Consider the following 21,817-nt stretch of genomic DNA (forward strand, 5'->3'; position numbering starts at 1 on the left):
ATCAAAATAAATAGAATAATTATGAATGGCACTGTATAAGGATCTTGCTGCAAAATGTTTCAGCCAGTATCAGTTTTATCAGAATCTGTTAAGTGGCTTAGTTCTTCAGATGTATTTAGAAATAGCTCTGGTTCATAAGGTGCTTCTGGATATATGTATACACACACACACACACACACAAATATATTCTTGCCTTCAGAATGCATGGAGAAAGGATGAATTGGGAAGTATCTAGATAAGCAGTGAAAGTGTCAAGACGTCCTCAAAGGAAGATGAGCTTTTTATATTTTTATTTTATTATTACATATTTTTTTAAGGTGAGCTTTTTTTTTTTTTTTTTTAAGATTTTATTATTTATTTGACAGACAGATCACAAGTAGGCAGAGGCAGGCAAAGAGAGAGGGGGAAGCAGGCTCCCTGCTGAGCAGAGAGCCTGATGCAGGGCTTGATCCGAGGACCCTCAGATCATGACCTGAGCCCTGAGCCGAAGGCAGAGGCTTTAACCCACTGAGCCACCCAGGCGCCCCTAAGATGAGCTTTTTTAAAGTTGGGTAGATTCGAGGGACTTTGAATAACGGTACAGTCTCTACTAACAGAGTTACGTTGTGTTTTTAGAAGTTTAAAATGGTAAAGGTGGGGGCACCTGGGTGGCTCAGTGGGTTAAAGCCTCTGCCTTCAGCTCAGGTCTGATCTCAGGGTTCTGGGATCGAGCCCCATATCGGACTCTCTGCTCAGCTGGGAGCCTGCTTCCCCCCTCTCTCTGTCTGCCTCTCTGCCTACTTGTGATCTCTCTTTCTGTGTCAAATAAATTTAAAAAAAAAATGGTAAAGGTGCCTGGATTGAAAGAAAGAGCCTGGAAACATGTAGGTTTTTTGTGGTATTATCTAGATAAACTCTAATATAATCAGTTGAACCGCCTAGGAGTAATGTGATTTATTTGGTATTCAGCACGACAGATTTGCATGCTTGGAGTTCGGTTGTTGAGTCAGAAGTGAAGTGAATTGGATGAGTTATTACTAGAAAAGCCACCAGAAGTCCAACTGTGGATTTTACTGTTTGGGGAGCATTTTGAAAATGGCGTTTGTTTTAATTAGTAATATTTATTTGTTAGAAGTCACACACTTGTACTATAGCTAACTTGTGTATTATAATTTTAGTGATATTCAAACATTCTGCATTCATTGTGGGAGTAGCAGCTCTGCCAGGTGACTTGGGTAGTTAACCTTTTGTTTTCTCAATCTGGCAAGTGCAGAAGGCTAAAGAGGCAATATTTAATGGAACTTGTACAGAGTTGTATAAGACCAACCCTGGGCCTAAGTGTTCTCAGCAGCTGGATCTAGTAGTTTAAAAGTCAGTATCACTCTATACCTCCCCTATCTGTTAAAACAGTGTAGAACAGTAGGGTGGCTGCTGAAGGTAGTATATATCATTAAGATAAAAATGATTTTGAAAATCTAGGAGTCCTAAGTAATTGTTAGGATATCTAACTCTTCTCCACCCCCCCACCCCGCTAAGCTTAATTTATTTATTTGAGAGAGAGAGTGAGCACACGTGTGTGGAGGGAGGGTACAGGAGGGAGAGAGAGAGAATGCCAAGCTGAGAGGGGAGCTGATCGCACTACCCATGAGGTCATGAGCCACCCGGGCACCCCAGGATATTGAATTCTTTGATTTAAAAATAACTTAGTGGGATGCCTGGGTGGCTCAGTTGGTTGAGCTTCTGTCATTGGCTCAGGTTGTGATCCCAGGGTCCTGGGATTGAGTGCTGCATAGGGCTCCTTGTTCAGTGGGGAGCCTGTTTCTCCCTCCCTCACTCCCTCTCTATCTCTCTCTCTGACAAATAAAATCTTTAAAAAAACATAAACTTATCGTTTCTCTTAGGAAAGTGATAAATTGAAAATCAGATTTTTCCTGGGAAGACTATCTCATTATTTTTGTCTTATATAGAGTGGGAAGAGCAGTAAATGGAGAGTTGTGAGACTCTAGGGTTTTCTTTTCCAGCCCTGCCACTGCCTAGTATGCCTAGTGTGTATTATTTTGGGCAATTTATAAAAAGAAAGGATGTAGTAGTCTCCAGTCTATCTGGAATAGTTCTGTAGTGTTACGGATTTACCTCTGAAAATGCAGAGTACTCATTCTTATTCTACTTCTCCCCTACATGGCATCCCTGACATCCTTTTTTATTTTTATTTAGTGTGTTGTTGGTGGCTGCAATGCCAGCTTTGCTTCTCAGGGAGGGCTAGCTCGCCATGTACCCACACACTTCAGTCAGCAGAACTCCTCAAAAGTTTCTAGCCAGCCAAAGGCCAAAGAAGAATCTCCTTCTAAAGCTGGGATGAACAAAAGGAGAAAATTAAAGAACAAAAGACGACGCTCATTACGTAAGTGTTTCACTAAAAATCTCTGTGTATATTAGATAGGTTTTGCTTATATTGTGGGCATTCAATTTGAGTTTTACTGTTCTTTAACTCTGCTTGTGTATTTTTGTTAACAATAATAAACAGAGAGGATCCTTTGAGTGTCAGTGTGAGAATTCAGTGTGATAGATGTTTTATTTTAGTGGTTAAGGGATGGTAAGTATTTGTGGCCTTAGAATATAAAATCTGTATAGAATTCCATTTTGAGAGCCCCTTTGATTCTGTTCTAAAATAAGAAAATTTAAAATATGGCAGTGTTGGTATTTTAGGAAAATGCGAACATGTTAAAAGTAATAATGAAGTAAAAGTAATTGGTTTACTCCAAAGTGGTATGTGTGAATAGCAAAAACTATTTGTAGTGTGTGTCTTAGTACTTAAGTCTCTCTTTTATGTGCTCAATTACCAGGTTATGAAATGTATCCTCAACATTTAGGATAGAACACAAGATGATAAGACTTACCAAATGTGGGAGTAGGAATTGACTTAGAACCTCCCAGAGCCTAGCACTGGCCCTGGTTCTTAATGTCAGCTGGCTAACTAAATATGTCCTAAATAAAGAACTATGATAGACTCCAGCTGTCATTGAAAGGGAGTCCACTGGAGGGATGAACTAGAAAGAAAAAAACAGATTGCGCCATATTCTCCTTTCTGTTGGAATTTGATTAGCGTGTAGAAGAGACTCCAGACACTAATCCAGATTAGGAGGTTTGGCTCTAAAATGTTAACATTTTTTTGTTACTATAAAGCTACAGTGGACAAATGAACAAATCAATGGTGACAAACTTTTCCAAGTGGACAAATGAACAAATCACTGGTGACAAACTTTTCCAAACTCTTAAGTTTCTTGTTGAAATAAACATGTATTTTTCCAAGTTGGCTATTGAATTTAGGTTATGGATCCATTTTCCTTTTGCCTTCCATTTATAAAAACAGCAGTGACATTTGTTTATTTTACTTGACTATTGATTTGGATAGCTTGTAATCACACACAGCAAATTGCTAAATATATATTACAGTATTTAAAACTGAGAATAACTTTTCTACCTATTCCACTTAATAGCTTCATTATTTTCTTCTCAGTGTATACATAGTAATCATTTAAACTTATTGACTTTTTCACAACATTTGCTTGGTAATATCTATACAATTTGCTAGTTTTCTTAAAAAGAATGGTTCAGTTAAATATCCAGTCCTCACTTAGAAATGGAGGGACCGATGGCTTGCAAGTCTATGGCCTCTTGAGAATGTTTTTTCAATATTAATAAAACGAGCTATGTGATAGGGAGAGTTGTGGAGAGGGAGGTCTTGTGGTGGGTGAAATAAAAACTTTTTGTTTCCTGTTTTATGGGGGAGAATGAGGATAATCCTGAATGTATGAACTTTAAAAGATCTAAGATCTTTCACTGTGAGCAGCCACTATTAAGTCCTGTGATTTTAATGGCAGAGCTGCTGCCATTGCAGCCCATTCCTTCCTTAAAAATATACAAGTCTATAGCAGTGTACTAAAATCACTTTGATAGTACCTTCTTCATGTAATTCAGAGAGGTCATTTTCACTTAACTGGGTGAAAAATACATTAACGAATAGAACTGTAGCTTAAGTCATTTTCTGTTTGATAGAATTTTTAAAATTTATTTTAAAGTTTTTCTTTTTTGACATACTTGAAAGTAAAGTGGAAAGAATAATACAGTAAATACTTGTATATCTTTCATTTAGAGAATATGCCATATTGGGTTTATCTCCCTACATATATATCTTTTTTTGGTCCTGATTCCAACGTACAAGATTGCGTCTCCTATGATTAATACCATTTTTGGGGAGTTACCCATAATACCATACCAAAAGGTTAAAAAGAAATAAAGTAATATGTATAATTTTGAGCCACATTCTCTGTTTTTGTGGTCTCCAAAGGTGTTTTTTTTTTTTTTTTTTTAAGATTTTATTTATTTGACAGACAGAGATCACAAGTAGGCAGAGAGGCAGGCAGAGAGAGAGAGAAGGAAGCAGGCTCCCTGCTGAACAGAGATTCCGGATGTGGGGCTTGATCCCAGGACCCTGGGATCATGACCTGAGCTGAAGGCAGAGGCTTCAACCCACTGAGCCACCCAGGTGCCCCTTCCAAAGGTTTTTGATTGTATAGCTCATCAGTTAAAAAAAAAATGCTTGGGCACACAATCCCAACATCTGTGCTTATATAGTTCACACAGGTAATGCTACTGATACACATTATAAAGCAATTACCAAGAAGGGTATATTGAAAAACACTGAGATGAAAAACAAAAGTAGTGAGATAGTATTTTCTTCCCCAGACGTGCTTTGGAGACTATTGTTCTAGTTACTCTGTTTTCTATAAGTGCTTATCCTGCTCAGGAAAAAACATATTTGGAGAACATAGACGGAGTAGATAGAGTACCCTTTTTTCCCCCAGTAGGCACAAATCTGGTAGGAAGGGGGTTTGTTTTTCCTTAAGATTTTTTTTTCTTCCTCATAAATGTCAAATGTTTTTTTTTCTGATTTACTGTTGCATTCCTCATCTGTGGGTTCTGCTAGTTTATTACTTGCTGTTTTGCTTACTTCTTTTGAAGAAAAGTCCAGTGAAAAAATAGCTATTTATTGAGTATGCCATCTGGTGAAAACAGTTCCCACCAAAGCGCTGGTGGATTTGTGTAGATGTTCTGAGAACTCCATGATTAGTAGAGGCAAATCCACTTTACACAGTAGTAAATCAGAGTACTGTGGTAAATCAGCATATATGTAGTTCAGAAAATACTGTACCAGGAAATCAGGCCATTTCATTTATTGTCAATAAAATTTAATTCTTAATTACAGATGATCTTGAAAATTTTCATGTATTAGTAAGCTCTACAGTTGTAAAATAAGAAAATTTTCATTTTCCTTATTTTGAGCAACATTCTTTTTTTAAAATTTTTTATTTTTTAAAGATTTTATTTATTTGACAGACAGAGATCACAAGTAGGGGGGGGGCGGGGGGGGGGGAGGCAGGCTCCCCGCTGAGCAGAGAGCCCAATGAGGGGCTCCATTCCAGGACCCTGAGATCATGACCTGAGCCAAAGGCAGAGAGGCTTTAACCCACTGAGCCACCCCGGCGCCCCCTCTCTTTTTTTTAAGATTTTATTTATTTATTTAACAGAGAGAAAGAAATCACAAGTAGGCAGAAGGACAGCAGAGGGAGAAGGGGAAGCAGGCTCCCCGCTGAGCAGAGAGCCCGTGAGGGGCTCCATCCCAGGACCCTGAGATCATGACCTGAGCAAAGGCAGAGGCTTAACCTACTGAGCCACCCAGGTGCCCCTTGAGCAACATTCTTATTAGGAATAAAAGTGGCACAATTTATAATACTAGTGGGATGAAAATAGAAATTTAAAAAATGTTCTTACCAAATTAAATCTTTAATGTATAGTTTTGTTGTGGTTAACACTAAGAGATTGCTTACTCCAGGTTTGTGAGCTTATTATTTTATTTTATTATTAAAAAAAACATTTATTTACTTGACACAGAGAGAGAGACATTGAGAGAGGAAATACAAGCAGAGGTAGTGGGAGAGGGAGAAGCAGGCCTTCTGTTGAGCAGGGAGCCCGATGCACGGCGTGATCCCAGGACCCTGGGATCATTACCTGAGCTGAAGGCAGACAATGGCTAAGCCACCCAGGCACCCCTTGAGCTTATTTTAAAAAGTAATATAAGGTTATTAATATAAACTGCTTTGAGATTTAAAGCATTTTTTCATATGCATTTGTTTTACTTAATCATAGTCTATAACGGTTGTGTCTACACTTCACAAATAAGGAAATAGGCTAAGTAGATTAAGCAGTTTGCCTGAAGTCACACAGCTAGTCACTGGTGGAGCTGGGAGCTAGAAAGAATTTTGGCAGAATTGTTGGCACTGAAAACTATATTTATAATTTCCCTGGATTGTTGTTAGAGTAATTTTTTTTTCTTTAAATATTCATTTATTTTGGGGCACCTGGGAGACTCAATGGGTTAAAGCCTCTGCCTTCAGCTTAGGTCATGATCCCAGGGTTCTGGGATTGAGCCCACATCGGGCTCTCTGCTCTCTGGACAGCCTGCTTCCTCTTCTCTCTCTCTGCCTGCCTCTCTGCCTACTTGTGATCTCTGTCTGTCAAATAAATAAATAAAATCTTAAAAAAAAATAGTCATTTATTTATTTGAGAGAGATGAAGGGAGAGCGAATCCCTAGCAGACTCTCTGCTAAGTGTGGAACTGATGTGGGGTTTGCTCTTAGGACACTGAGATCAGGACCTGAGCCAAAACTGAGTTGGACACTCAGCCATCTGTACCACCTAGGCGCCCCAGAAAAGTTACTTATAATCAAGAAAATACTTGTCCAAAACTCCAAAATAATATTACAGGTTTGCCAAGTTTGGGGGAAAAAAAATTTTTTTTTAATCTCTATACCCAATATGGGGTTCAAACTCACAGCCCTGAGATCAAGAACCCTATGCTCCTCCAACTGAGCCAGCCAAGTGCCCCAGGTTTGGAAAATTTTTGATTTTGTGTTAATACAGAATATTCATGACATGTATTTTAGATGCTTGGCTGTGGTGCATTGGATCTCAGTATAGTGATAGATGAGGAACTCATCAGACTGTTGAAAATACAGGACTGGTGCTCAAGAGAGGCACTGAAGTAAAACATAAAATTGTATAGAAAAGATAGTAACCACAGTCTGGAATCATGAGGCCTAATGTTAGAACTTCACACACCAAAATGGGCATAGTTAACCCACATTCACTCATTAGTTGGAAGTCTGCTTTTGTGTATGCTTCTTGTCAACTAGACCCCAGGTTCTGAAAGCAAAATAAAATTTTTATTTAAGCACCAGATAGATACGTTAATTGTTTCAGTCCTTCTTACTTATTACATATTTTCGTGGAAAATGAATTATTTGGCTGCTTGCATATTATATTTTTCTAAATATTCTTTACCTTTTTGTATTGACTTTTAGCACGACCACATGATTTCTTCGATGCACAAACACTGGATGCGATAAGACATCGAGCCATATGCTTTAACCTCTCAGCTCACATAGAAAGTTTAGGGAAGGGACACAGTGTTGTTTTTCATAGTACTGTAAGTATTTGTTACTGTTTTTTTTAATTATTTATGTAGGTATGCAAGAACATGTATTTTGACTTTCACAACCATTTCTAAACTGCTCAAAATCTAAGAATTATATTTTAACAGAATCATAAAAAGTTCTGCTTTATCAGTATTTTGAAAATTACATGTATTGTTGGTTATAAAGCAAATATAATTAACTCCTAAGCAACATGGGTTTGAACTGCAGGGGTCCACATAACAGATTTTAAAAAATAAATATATTAATGTAAATGTATATTCTTCCTTATGATTTTCTTAATATTTTTTCTAGTTTATTGTAAGAATATAGTATATAACAATTTGTATGTAATACATAGTATATAATACATATAATGTATAAAATAAATGTTAATTATATTATCAGTAAGGCTTCTGATAGCGGTAGACTGTTGTAAAGTTTTTGGGGGTCAAAAGTTAAATGTGGGTTTTTGATAGTGTGGGTGGTTGGCAGCCCTAACCTTTGCATTGTTCAAGAGTCAACTCTATTTCCCACAATTCAACATTTTGATGATTAAATTGAATATTTTAGCCTTTAATATGAGCTATTTAGGAATATTGGGGTGACATTTGGGTTTCTCGGCATTTGAAGATCAGGCTTTAACCTCAAACTAGCTGTCTTTTCTGGTTTCCTCATTTCTAAAATTAGAATATTAGACTCTTTTTAACTCAAAGCCATAAATGCTTACATGCTTCTCCCTCACCTGCCAAAACACTTCTAAAGTTGGAATTAAACAGAAGTAAGATAATGGCCATCAAATTAAAGATTTTGAAGGAGGGAGTTTTTTATTTGTTTATTCTGCTGATATATCCCAAGTTTCTGTCATTGTGCCTTGACACATAGTAGGCAGTCTATATATTTATTTGAATGGCTGTGTTCAGTAAATGAAAATGTCAAATTTGAAAAAGCAAGAAATACTTTATTTTTGGTTAGCAAAGAGGTAACAAAGAGTTGTTCTTTATTCCCATGCCTCTTGCCATTTTATTATCCAATCGTCCTTAAATTGGTGTATTTTGGTGTAGGTAAGTTAGTAGAGGTAAATTTTAGAGCAGACCTTGGTGATTTGAATCCCTAGAGAAAAGGATTGTTTAATTTTGACTGTTGAAATATAAAATATACTAAATTTAGGTTTAATTTTTTTATATCAATCAGAATCACAGAATTAAATACAAAAGATCAGTTATTATTATTGGTGCAAAAATGTGGTTTTATTATAGCAGGGACAGGATCCGTGGGCAGAAAGAGCTGCCTAAAAAATCGGTATTGACATCAGTTTCCCTACTGGTTTGAATATTTATTTTTCCATCTCCAGTAACATTGAGGTTCTCTTGCTTTGCATTTTCACTTTTTCTTCTGTGTATACTTCCAGTGAAAGATTCCCAATTTTGGTTATAATTGCCAGAATTAAGTGCAAGAAATATAAAGATTAGAAAGCAAGGGAACCTTTTCTGAGTTTGCATTTGAGGAAAGGTGCACCATATTTATTCTCTTTTAAAGAACATTGGATTAGGGGCGCCTGGGTGGCTCAGTGGGTTAAAGCTCTGCCCTCGGTTCAGGTCATGATCCCAGGGTCCTGGGATCAAGCCCCGCATCAGATCGAGCCCCACATCAGGCTCTCTGCTCGGTGGAGAGCCTGCTTCCCTCTCTCTCTCTGCCTGTCTCTCTGACTACTTGTGATCTCTGTCTGTCGAAAAAAAAAAAACAAAAACAAAAAAACATTGGATTAAAAAAAAATCAACGTTGGAAATATAGTTATCTAAATAAGAATGAAAGGGTTGAAACGAAAATTAGAGTTTGAGAAGACAGTTAAAATGACTCTGTTGGGAATTCTGATGGGATTCAGCAAGATCAAGGGCTTGTTCAGCAGTAATGCTTAAAGTCCTCCTTTACTGTTGTTTTTGTTTTGTTTTAAAGATTTTATTCATTTATTTGAGAGAGGGAGAGAGAGAGCACAAGTGGGCATAGGAGGAAGAGGGAGAGGGAGAAACACATTTCTTGCTGAACAGGGAGCCGGACACAGTGCTCAGTCCCAGAACCCTGGAGGCAGATGCTTAACCATCCAAACACCCTGGTGCCCCTGAAATCCTCTGAAGTTTGATAACATAGGTTTATAATTTGGTGGGTCTATAATTGTTCTTTTCTTCAAAGGCCTGTAAGATTGGTCACCAGACCCAGAGTTTGGCATTAGTACTCACTTGTTCATTCACTTAAATATTGAGCACCTACTGTGTACTGGTGATACAACAGTGAACAAAACTATTAAAACAATAAACCATGTGTAGTGGAAGAGACATGATAAACAAGATGAAATAGTAAAATTGTAAAAACTTACAGGAAGAGGGGTATGAGCCATTCAATTATTAGGGGGATGAACACCATAGCTAGAGGGAAAATTTAAATATAAGTTGAAAAGTAAGAATATCCCAAGTATGTTTGAAAGTATGCCAAGTATGCAAGAAGGCAGAGAGTCAAAGTTAAGTCAGAGAGATAATAGGGGGAGAATCTTGTTGGACTAAGACTTTGGTTTTTAATCTTTGTGATGGGAAGCTGTTGAAGAAGTTTGAGTAGCCATGGTCTGATGTAATTTTTTTCGTAAATTTTACTGAGGTGTAATAAATATAAATGCACCCATTTAAAGTATAGTTTTATATGAGCTTTGACAATTCATCTATGAATCCACCACTGCTGCCACAGTTAAGATATAGAACATTCCCATCACTCAAAGTTTTCTAGTGTAAACTCATTGATCTCTTCTTCCCTCTCATGTGGATTTTAATGTGCTTGGATTTCTGTCTTGAAGACAGAGTGTAGGTCAGGATGGGGAAAAGAGGATCAGTCTTTTTAGTATCTGAGGTGAGAAAAGGCCGGAATAGTTACAGTGGAGATGCTAAGAATTGTTAGATTCTGATATTTTTTCAAAGTAGTTATGTAGAATTATGTAGTAGTTAAGTAGAATTATGGACGGATCATATTTCAGTTTGATAATGAAAGTAAAGGATGACTCCAGTGTGTTTGGTCTGGGCAATTGGGCAAAAGAATGGAGTTGCCATTTAATAGAAAATTTGGAGAGTAGATTGGGGGAGGGGAAGTGTCAAGATCTTACTTTTTCACACATTCAATAGAGAATCTATTGCATCTTTCACTTAGTCAGATTGATATAAGAGTTTGAGCCCGCGGGCACCTGGGTGGCCCAATGGGTTAAAGCCTCTGCCTTTGGCTCAGGTCATGATCCCGGGGTCCTGGGATCGAGCCCCGCATCAGGCTCTCTGCTTGGCGGGGAGCCTGCTTCCCCCTCTCTCTCTGCCTACTGGTGATCTTTGTCTGTCAAATAAATAAATAAAATATTAAAAAAAAAAAAAAAAGTTTGGGCCCAGAGGAGAGGTGTGGCTACTTATACAAATAATACATTTTTCAGCAGAGTAGTGGTATTTAAAGGAATCAGGCTAGATATGATCATCTAGGAACTAAATATAAGTAGAGAAGAAGTGTAAAGAGTGAGGTTTGGGGCTTATCACTGATTTTAAAGGGCAGTAGATCTGATGAAATAATGGTTTAGTAATGAGCAAATATCTCAAATATTAAGTAATAGTGGTGATGATGGTGAATAAGGCTGTATGTTAAAAAATGAAGCACCAGTGTTCACATGCTTTCATTAGAGCAGCTTCTTGTGATGAAATCCTTAGGTTCACCATGGGAGAAGTAGATATGATAAAAAAAAATCAAAGAACTAAAAATGGTGATATTAGGAGTCTGGAAAAAAAATTTTTTTTTTAATTCACTGTGTCAAAATCGTCTGTGAACATGAAAATCAGTTTTTTAGATGTAGAAAATATCTGAGAGATTTTAAGAACCTGATTTTTATGTTTGTCATACAATGAAAACTAACGAATAAGAGTGATTTGCACCCCAAAGTCACATCAGGGATGCATGAATACCTTGAACTGAGGAAGCACCTCAAAGGTAGAGTGTAATCGGAGGTGTGCGTTTTCCTGAGGAAAGTGGAAGGAAGAACTATCAGTATGGGAAAAGGTGTACTTCATTGGACACAATAGAAAAGACGGGAATTAGGTGGACCTCCTAAGTTCCATGACAAGGAAGGTTTTGATGGAAGTGGTATGTGTTACACAGAATCACTTGTTTTAGTAGGCAGACTATCCAATAATAACTGTAAATTTGTTTCGTAGAAATTAAATAAGCAATTAAAGGAAATAACCATACAGTTTGCAGAAAAATATGTTGTGAGGTACATACTGTGTAGTTGACCTCATTTGTCTTACTTCTTTAATTGAAACGTTTTCTTTTGAGCCTTCTCCAGAAGAGGTCAGCAGAATCCTAGTTACCAGTCAGTTAGCTTGCCGTGGTTGGTTGGTTTGCATTGTTTTCATGTCTTATTTTTTTTTTTAGAGGTATTTTGTTTCAGCATCTTTAGATCTGTCTTTGGGTTCTTAAATTAATCTCATTGTGCCAGGTCTAGAATTAGAGTTCTTAGCTATTGTTTTTTTTTTTTTTTTTTAAAGATTTTATTTATTTATTTGACAGAGAGAGATCACAAGTAGGCAGAGAGGCAGGCAGAGAGAGTGAGAGGGAAGCAGGCTCCCCCGCCGAGCAGAGAGCCCGATGCCGGACTTGATCCCAGGACCCTGAGATCATGACCTGAGCCGAAGGCAGCGGCTTAAACCACTGAACCACCCAGGCGCCCTTAGCTATTGGTTTTTTTTGTTTGTTTGTTTGTTTTTTAAAAGATTTATTTATTTGACAGATAGAGATTACAAGTAGGCAGAGAAGCAGAGAGAGAGAGAGGGGAGGAAGCAGGCTCCCAGCTAAGCAGAGAGCCCGACGTGGAGCTCGATCCCAGGACCCTGGGATCATGACCTGAGCCGAAGGCAGAGGCTTTAACCCGCTGAGCCACCCAGGTGCCCCAGCTATTGGTGTTAAATAATGAGTATAGAAGGTATTTTTATTTTTGTATAAAGTGCTGTTTTTGCTTAGTTCTAATACATTTTGAGGTGTGTGGCTGTTTGCAGCTTAAATTAGGTACTGAGATTTAGATTATGAGAACACTAAGATGTTAATTTTGTTAACATGGAAGTTACAAGAGTTATATAATTTTGGTCAGTTATTTAAGCATTTCCTTGAATTTTCAGAATCTCTTAATGAATAACAAGTATGTTGCCTTTTCTACGTTTTATACAGGTCTTTTTATTCAGGTTGATCCACTATTTAACTTTGATCTGTAGAATCTGTGTCTATTAAATGTTTCATTTAAAATACCACCCAGCAAACGGAAACATCCAAGCAAACAACAAATATCTTAGTCATAAATTAAAGACTTTTCCTATCTCAGCTGTTGTTATTATTATTTTTTTTAAAGATTTTATTTATTTATTTGACAGACAGAGATCATCACAAGTAGGCAGAGAGGCAGGCAGAGAGAGGAAGAAGCAAGCTCCCTGTTGAGCAGAGAGCCCAATGCGGGGCTTGATCCCAGGACCCTGGGATCGTGACCTGAGCCGAAAGCAGAGGCTTTAACCCACTGAGCCACCCAGGCGCCCCTATTGTTGCTATTTTTTCTTTACTCTTCTATTTGTTCTTTAAAAATATTTCAACCAATAACGGATTTTTCGTTGGCAATCTAGCTAATAGTCAGACTTTAATAGATAGTAAAATAAATAGCATTTTCAGTCCCTTAATAAAGTTAACATTGTGTTAGTATTTGCAATGCAAAACTTCTTCAACTCCTTTTTTCTCTTTTTCTTTTGTGAAAGTACATTATTAAAGGTGAAGCGTCTCAAAGCAGGTCAGAACAAAATATTGTAATATCTGGTCTAGGATATGAACTTAGAAAAATCTTAATTAGGATCAAAAGTGCTTTTTATTGATATATTAAAACAATGTTCTACAAATCATTTTTATGATCTCTTTTATATCATTACTAGGTAATAGCTAAAAGAAAAGAGGATTCTGGAAAGATAAAACTTTTGCTTCATTGGATGCCTGAAGACATGTAAGTATTTGGAATACTATGTATAATGAATAGACTCTCTTATTTTTATTAAAATCTTATACTAAATAATTTGGATTTGAATATTATAAAAGAATTACAGAATTTAAGCTTGGTATTAAAAAAATAATCTGTGAAAGCTCTTACAGTACCTGCGTCAAGGTATAACTTTAAAACTAGCCTTTTTACTATTTTTAATAAAAGTTGTTGTAGCAGTTTTTAGTCATTTTTAGGATGTGATCATTTTAAGCATTTTTCAGTGACCCTTAGGTATTATGCAAGCAGCCTTAATTGTGGTTTTGTTTGAATCATTTATTTAAAAATTTCTGAGTAATTTCTAGCACACAATGATATTTTATAGAAAAATCATTTGGCTAGTTTTCTAGCAGCACTGTGTTTTTCCGACCCAGATGCTCCTTAATTAGACTTTTCTTTCCCTCTCTCCCTTTCTTCCTTTTTCTTTCTGGGACTCATTCCCTCCCTCCCTCTTTCTTTTCTTTCTGATTTTATTTATTTAACAGAGAACACAAGGAGGGGGAGGGGCAGAGGGCAAGAGAGAAGGAGGCTCCCTACTGAGCAGAGAGCCTGATGGTGGGGCTCCATCCCAGGGTTCTGGGATCATGACCTGAGCTGAAGACAGACGCTTAACCAACTGAGCCACCTTAATTAGACATTTCATGTTTAATTTTCCTTTTATCTTTTCATTAATTTTTTTTTTCTTGTTAGAAAAGGTAATGAAAATGTATCTTAGAAATTTTGGATAAAATAAAAATTTCCAAGAATAGAATAAATTTTTTTTATTAGCATATAATGTATTATTAGCCCCCGGGGTATAGGTCTGTGACTCACAAGGTTTACACACTTCATAGCACTTAGCATAGCACATACCCTCCCCATTGTCCATAACCTCACCACCCTCTCCCTACCCGCCCCAACCCCTCAATTTGTTTTGTGAAATTAAGAGTCTCTCCTCTCATGGTTTGTCTCCCTCCCAATCAATCACATCTTGTTTCATTTATTCTTTTCGTACCTCCAAACCCCCTACGTTGCATCTCCACTTCCTCATATCAGGGAGATCATATGATAGTTGTCTTTCTCTGATTGACTTATTTTGCTAAGCATAATACCCTCTGGTTCCATCCATGTCGTCGCAAATGGCAAGATTTCATTTCTTTTGATGGCTGCATAGTAAGGATAGAATAAATTTAAGAGGATGGAATCTCATTGTGTATACTTGGTTTTTCATAAGTCATTAGTATGTGGTTAACATTTGTCTTTGTTATTAAATATTTTTCTATAATGTTTCTCATTCTAAGGAGATGTTAATGAATGTGCTGTGAATTAAGAGTTCTTTTTTTTTTTTTAATAAAGATTTTATTTATTTATTTGACAGACAGAGATCACAAGTAGGCAGAGAGGCAGGCAGAGTGAGAGGAGGAAGCAGGCTCCCTGCAGAGCAGAGAGCCTGACACAGGGCTCGATCCAGGACCCCGGGATCATGACCTGAGCCGTGACCAGAGCCGAAGGCAGAGGCTTCAACCCATTGGGCCACCCAGGCACCCCATATGTGCATTTTTTTACATGGGATTTGATCTAGTGGAGTGTTTACTTATTTAGTCATTAAAAAACTTGGTGTCACCGTGAGGAATATAGTCAATAGTAGTGTAATATGATACAGTAACAGAGTAATGTCTTAATTAATGAGTTACTATGCGTTGGAAGTCAACTGTACCTCAATAAAAAAAATAAAAAAGCTCATTGTCAAAATGTCATCAAGTCAAGCTCAAATATGAATTTAGTTAGTAAATTAAAAGACAGTGTTTTATAATGCGTGTTTCTGAGTTTGATATGGCTTTGCCACCAAAAATTCCTAACTCATTCTCAAATTCATGCCTGAAATTTCCCTGCCATTTTTTAGCTGAGATTCTGCGTCCTTGTTGTTCCTTGGCTCTTGAAAAGCTTGTTAACCTAGGTGACTCAGTCACACTAGCCCAGAAAAGTCTGGGTAATGTGAGGTCATATGAAGAATAAGCTTTAAGATTAATGTTATTTCATTTATGCTTGTTTTTAATTTGTAGTCTGCCTGATGTGTGGGTGAATGAAAGTGAACGACATCAATTAAAAACTAAAGTAGTTCATTTATCAAAGCTACCCAAAGATACTGCCTTGCTTTTGGATCCAAACATATACAGGTAATTTAATTCTTGATTTGGTGTTTTACTTTTGAATTGTAATCTTAAATCTCTCTAAATTTTGGATATAAGGTTAAGACTTATTTTTAAGTACTAAATTTCAGTACCAAGCATAGTTTGCTTTCTGGAACTTTGTATATGGAAATTCCATTATATAAACTTTATAAATTTTAGAATCCAGAAAGATAATATTTTGGTAAAGTTTATATGCCAGTTTAATTCCAGATTTATCTTATGTAGCTTAGATTGTAATATATATAGTATTTTGAAAATAAGTGCCTTTTATTTAAGTATGTAATTCTTTTTATGATACCAGTCTTTTGTGGGTCTGGGAATATATCCCATGTGGCCTAAAATACCATAAATGGTTGAATTTTTAGTATATGTGCTGCCGAAGCGAGCACAATGGTTGAATTTTTAAACTTACACTCCACCCAAACTTTTTAGGAGAACAGTTTAAATATTGTTGTGTTTGTTTTTAAGAGGTAGCTCAGTGTTCACATTGCTAATAATTTTCTGATCTGACCTTTGTTTTAGTGTGCTGTGCTTATGAAGGTATAGGGGGGGAAGGAGAAGAGACCAACATTTCTGACTATGTGCTGAGTCACTTTGCTAGGTGCTTTACATACACTTCATCCTCACAGCAGCCTGTGAAGTAGGTGTTACTATCTCTGTTTTACAGATTGGAAAACTGAGGCAAGAGTTTAAATAGCTTGCCCAAGGTTACACAGATAGTATGTGACTGAACTCTCCTTACTGCCTCCATCCAAATGACATATACTAGGGTAATTCAGAAAGTGGTGTAAATGCTTAAGAAGCACTCTTCATGAACAAACGTGTGTTTTAAAATCAGTTTTAATTTGATATGTATTTTGCATAGAAATAGGTTGAATAAGATAGCTTTTGATAATTGATAATACCAAATGTGAATTTTAGTTATCATAAAGAGACTGTGTCCTATGCCAAATTCTGAAGCAATTAAGTACTTCGAAGGTTCTGCTAATTCTTTGACTCAATTTTTTGGAATGTTATTCAGTATAATAGGGTTTCTTATAATTGGAGATATCTTTGGAGAATGAAATTCTAACATAATGAATGGGCCTTGCCATGTGGAAACACTGAGACTCTTGAGTTTTCCCTACTCCCCCCAAATTTATTTTAAACATCTGATGAAGGTGCTAATAATAAGTACCACCAAAACTTGTTTTTTTGTGATGAACTGTGTTATCAAGAGATTAGCGTAATAAATAGTGAAATTACCTTAAAGGAGAAGATTGAAGGAGATTCACTACCAAAAATATGGGAAAGTCATGATTTACCTTTCTCTTTATAAGAAAAAAAATTGAATATTCTTTATTTACTGGTACTTAATTTAGGGTTTATTTCTGCTTACTCTTTGAAGGGAGTAATTAAAATTAGCATTCTAAAAGAGTGATATTTTGGGAAAGCCACCCTGCTATTAGAACTGGTTGTAAACATCCCTTATGCAGAGGGTTGGCAAAGAGGCATGAATCTTAATTACAAGATTCAGACTAACTTCTGTGTTTCTGCCCTATGTTCTACTTCCCCCTCTCTAAGGGTCCTCCTTTTTCACAGACCAGCTTATTTTTGTAATTCATGTGTATACTGTAAGCAAATTAGATATTTTAGTGAATATTTTTAGGGACTTAAAAAATTCAGGTACAGAACTACTGTCCAAAAGAGCATAGGAATTGCATTGCATGTTTACAAAAGTGTACATCTGCAGTTCTATTGATTTCATTTTTGGGTAATGAACATGTTCTTAAGACATATTAAATGCATCTGTGGAGTTATTTTTCTTTAACTGTATTCTACCCCCCATCCCCAACCCCTACCCGTTCTTAACATTTAATTTTGAGTCTAAACTTTCATGCTCTACTGTTCTGGAAATTAGCATTAAGTCTTTCCTAAAGTGGTACAGATTAATAGAACTGGCTACATCTGCTGTGATGTAACATGTGAGCAAGGGCTGGATTTGGATTCGGAAAACTTGTGAAATTAAGTAAAAAAGCAGTTGTTCTAACTTGTTTTAGGAGAATTATCTTGTGGCTTATACATATCTCAAAATGAAAGCATGATAAACCTAAAAATATACTCAAAATGAAACTAGAAAGAACATTTACTTAAGATTTAAGCATCAGTTTTAAAGTTCTCTTTGGTTAACATGCATGTGTTAAGCATGAGAATCTCTTTTAGAATCAGATTACTTAAAAAAAGATTTATTAAAAAGCTGTATTATGTAACTGAGTTTGCGATTGTTAAAGTATGAATGCTTTGGAAATAAATTTTAATGATCAGTGATTATCACATTGCCTATATCTTATTTAATGTTTTTAATGTCTCTTTTGAAATACTTAATGTGGTTTTGATTCAGTCGAATAAAATAATATTCTTTTTTCTCTTTTTCTAGAACAATGCCACAGAAGAGGTTGAAGAGGTAAAAAATAAATAAATACATAAAAAGCAAACAAGCGGGGACACCTGCAGTCTTAGTCACTGACAATGGGTTTAGTAAAAGTTGCACATTAGAGTCAACCCCTTTCCTTTTTTTTTTTTCTTAAATCCAGTATTTAGAATAATATTTATGCTTAGTGTAAACATTCTGTGAATGAAGTAGGCTCTTCTGTGGAATATATTAATATATTACTGTATATCCACATTTTCATGGAATGGTACTGTGGGAGACTGAGCAAACACTCTTCTGGCAACTTAGTGGAACAGCTTCTTAAAGGCTTTGCATGCTTGCTGCTTTAAGCTGCTTTTTTCCCCCCCTTTAGCGATTACAGTAGTTTATATTGGAAAGAAAACAATTACAACATGTGCCCTTAAAAATACCAAAAGCACTGTAAGGATATTTGTCTTGACAGTGTCTATTGATTTGAAGTCATACTAGGAAATATTTTGACAATGAAAATTATCAAGAGATAATTTTACCTTTCGATTATGATAAATAGATGTGATTGGTTGCCATTTGTGTTCTTTTGCAGAACTCTGATAAGAAAAGTGTTCAATTTGTATTTAAGCAAACAGTGAACGACATTTGCAATCAACTAAAAATTCGTCTATCGAATTAGGGCTGAAAATTTCTGTTAAAGAGTGTTGCAGTATGTCTGGTGGCTCCCTTTTCAGGACTAGGGTTTTCTCATGGAGTACAGTATGTTAATATTTACCTATATAACTAATCTGTTAACGGTTTTTGAAAAACCTCTATTTCCAATTATTTGAATAATCCTCATATTTTCGTTTTAACCTATATAAGCCTCTAATTTTTTTTTTTTCTGAGGAAAGCATTTGGTTTATGAGTTGTTTTTTCTTAACAGAAGAAAAATTGTGTTTTCTTTTTTTTTTTTTTAAAGTATTTCAAACTGAATCCTTTATGCACCAAAGTTGGTTTTGAAAAGGAAAATAAAATCACTTTCTTGCTTGGTAAGCAAGAAGCCATATGGATTTTTTTTAACTTACAGAAATGGAAATATGTGTAACTTGTTAGTATTGTATCAAACAAATGTTGCATAGAGATAATAGAACATTGCTTGTAAATAATTCAGCAGATTTGTAATATATTTTTATATTATGAAATGTACTGTAGATGTTTTTCTAGAGGCATGAAAGTTAAATGTATATATTATGGGTAGAAATAATATTGAAGGATATTGTAATTCACTAGTGCTGCCAGAGGAATTGTTAATAAAGCACCTTCTTTAACAATAAATGTCTTTGCAGACTTAAGGGACTATGTACTACTGTTAATATCTATAAGAACAAAACACATTGAACATCCTTCCAGAAAGTCTTTTGAGGGAGGACCTATACCCATAATAGAATTATGGCACTCATTTCTGACAGTGACCGTGAAATCAATTATTTCCTTACTGTTGGAAGGACATATTGTAAAGTATATGTGGTTATATGCAGTCAAACTGCAGAAAATACTCCTGATTGAGGAGTTTTCACTTTACTACAGTGATATAAAAACCAGCAGTTTTTACACTAAATTTTTTAAAGAAAAGAATAGACAAAAATATAGAATTAAGCCTTTGGTTCCAAAATGGGAAAGATTCCATGATAACATAAATCATTTCTCATTTACTTTAAAAAATTTTAAAAATTATAAAAATTATGGGAGACTTTATTCGTTAACAGTGGGGTAAAGAGCTATATACATGAAATGAGTCATATAAAATTAAATGAAGTGCAAATAAAAGCACTGCTACTATAAGACATTCTGGAATGGTTGTTTAATAAGGGTATTATCCGTTTGATCTGTAGCAAATGTGATTTTATTTTTGAAAAGAAGAGAAAAGCAGTGTGTTTAATTTTTTTTTTCTTTTGCTTAAGCACTTCATCATTTGCTTTATTCTGTATCTACGAAGTAATCTGCAATCTTCTTTGTTATTTTAAAATTTTGATTTGTTATAAAATTGCCAAATAGAAGTGTTTCAGATATATAGTTTGTACCTGTATTTTTTATTTTATTGCCTCATGTTCTTGTAAGTCATTCTTAATTGACCGATGATTGTAGACCTTGCCTGAGTATTTTTTCTAATAAAACAAAAGCAAATCACATTTAGCTTCAAAATTGTAACAATTCAATTAAATTTTAAAACGACATCTGAAATATACATCTCATATTTTCTTGAAGGGCACAACAAATAAATTAGTTTTTTCATTGTTTGGAAATATCTAGATGTCAAAACCAAACTTCATGGTTATGGATTAGCTAGCCTCTGAGTACTTAATTACTCATGGTACTTTGCTGCTTATCTGACTTTGGTCCGATACTATCTATACTAAAACACCAAAAGGAATATGGAATTAAAATGAAATAGTTTTATAATTTGTATATATACATGTATACACACATGCAATTAAGATTGGGAAATAAGTGTGAACATTTTAACCAAAAATAGTTTATTTAGTGATGTTTACCATTTATATTGTTCCTCCTAACCCCCATATATGACATATTTGGAATATGGCACCTGAAATTATCAGTCTCTTACTCAGAATCCATTGTATGGTTCAGCAGCAGGCAAACTGCGGCCCAAAGGTGTGTATCCGTTCATGTATGTATTGTCTGTGACTGGTTTCTCCCTGTAGTGGCTGAGTTGAGGAATGAGAACGCAAGGCCTATCAACCCAAAATACTTAATCTCTGACCTTTTAAGGAAAAATTTGCCAGTTCCTAATATAGTCGATAAAATTTTGGAAAATAAACCTAGGCTACACAAATTAATCTACATTTTAATCTGATAGTATTAATTTTGGTACCAAACCAGTACAGTAAATTTCAGTGAAAGTCATTTGTACTTTTCAGTAAATATTGCTATATTAGGTACCTGTAACAAATGGTGTTTTTAAAAAAAAAATTTACATTGAATTTCTTAATAGTTACCAACATTTCACCATTTGTGTTTTTGTATCCTTAGGACTAAATGAGATTTTGTAAATCAGATTATGTTTAAACCATAAAGCACATCTGCTCTATATAAAAGAATTTTGGAAGTGGAAAATATTGTAAAATTTAAAGTTGTTTATTTTTCTAATAAACTTTTTCCTATATAAATTTTCCCTAAAGTGGACCCACATGAATTCTTAATTTCAGATGGAAGGAAATTCAGATGAAGAGTAATTAACTCTCAATACATATTTTAAGATTTGTTTTACTCTGATTGAAAGCACTGATAATTATGTCAGTAAATCTTTGACTGTAAAACTTTTTTCCCTTTCACACCTTAATAAAATGTTTTAAGTACACAAGTATTCTTAAAAGGATAGAATTTGCTAGTTATTTAAAACATCTTTTATTGTTTGTTATTTGAATTCTTGTTTTAATAATATATGATTAATAGAAGTGTTAGATACTCTGATAAAATTTAAAATGGGAAAATATGGTTGAGGTCTATAATATAGTTGGTGGGGGCTTTATTTTTAAGTCTTTAATACATCTGCGTAGTTCTCTAAAAGGCAAACACAAATTCTTAGTTTAGGTAGCTTCTCAGTATGATAAACTGATATTTATCTGTAAAACAGGTCCTAGGGTTACAGATC

The 21,817-nt window shown here is 35.3% G+C and overlaps 1 protein-coding gene across 1 annotated transcript in view; it reads left to right on the forward strand.

Annotated features, from left to right (window-relative positions):
- AEBP2 (AE binding protein 2) overlaps positions 1-20,376 on the forward strand; it is a 62,873-nt gene extending 42,497 nt beyond the window's left edge. The window contains exons 4-9 of the mRNA XM_046013357.1: positions 2,194-2,380; positions 7,401-7,525; positions 13,490-13,557; positions 15,633-15,746; positions 18,178-18,204; positions 18,755-20,376. Of these exons, the coding sequence (XP_045869313.1) occupies positions 2,194-2,380; positions 7,401-7,525; positions 13,490-13,557; positions 15,633-15,746; positions 18,178-18,204; positions 18,755-18,800 (567 nt within the window). The 3' untranslated portion in view covers positions 18,801-20,376. The remainder of the gene's footprint in view (positions 1-2,193; positions 2,381-7,400; positions 7,526-13,489; positions 13,558-15,632; positions 15,747-18,177; positions 18,205-18,754) is intronic.
- The last annotated feature ends 1,441 nt before the right edge of the window (positions 20,377-21,817 follow it).

Source organism: Meles meles, chromosome 7, assembly GCF_922984935.1.
Source record: "Meles meles chromosome 7, mMelMel3.1 paternal haplotype, whole genome shotgun sequence".
NCBI lineage: Eukaryota > Metazoa > Chordata > Mammalia > Carnivora > Mustelidae > Meles > Meles meles.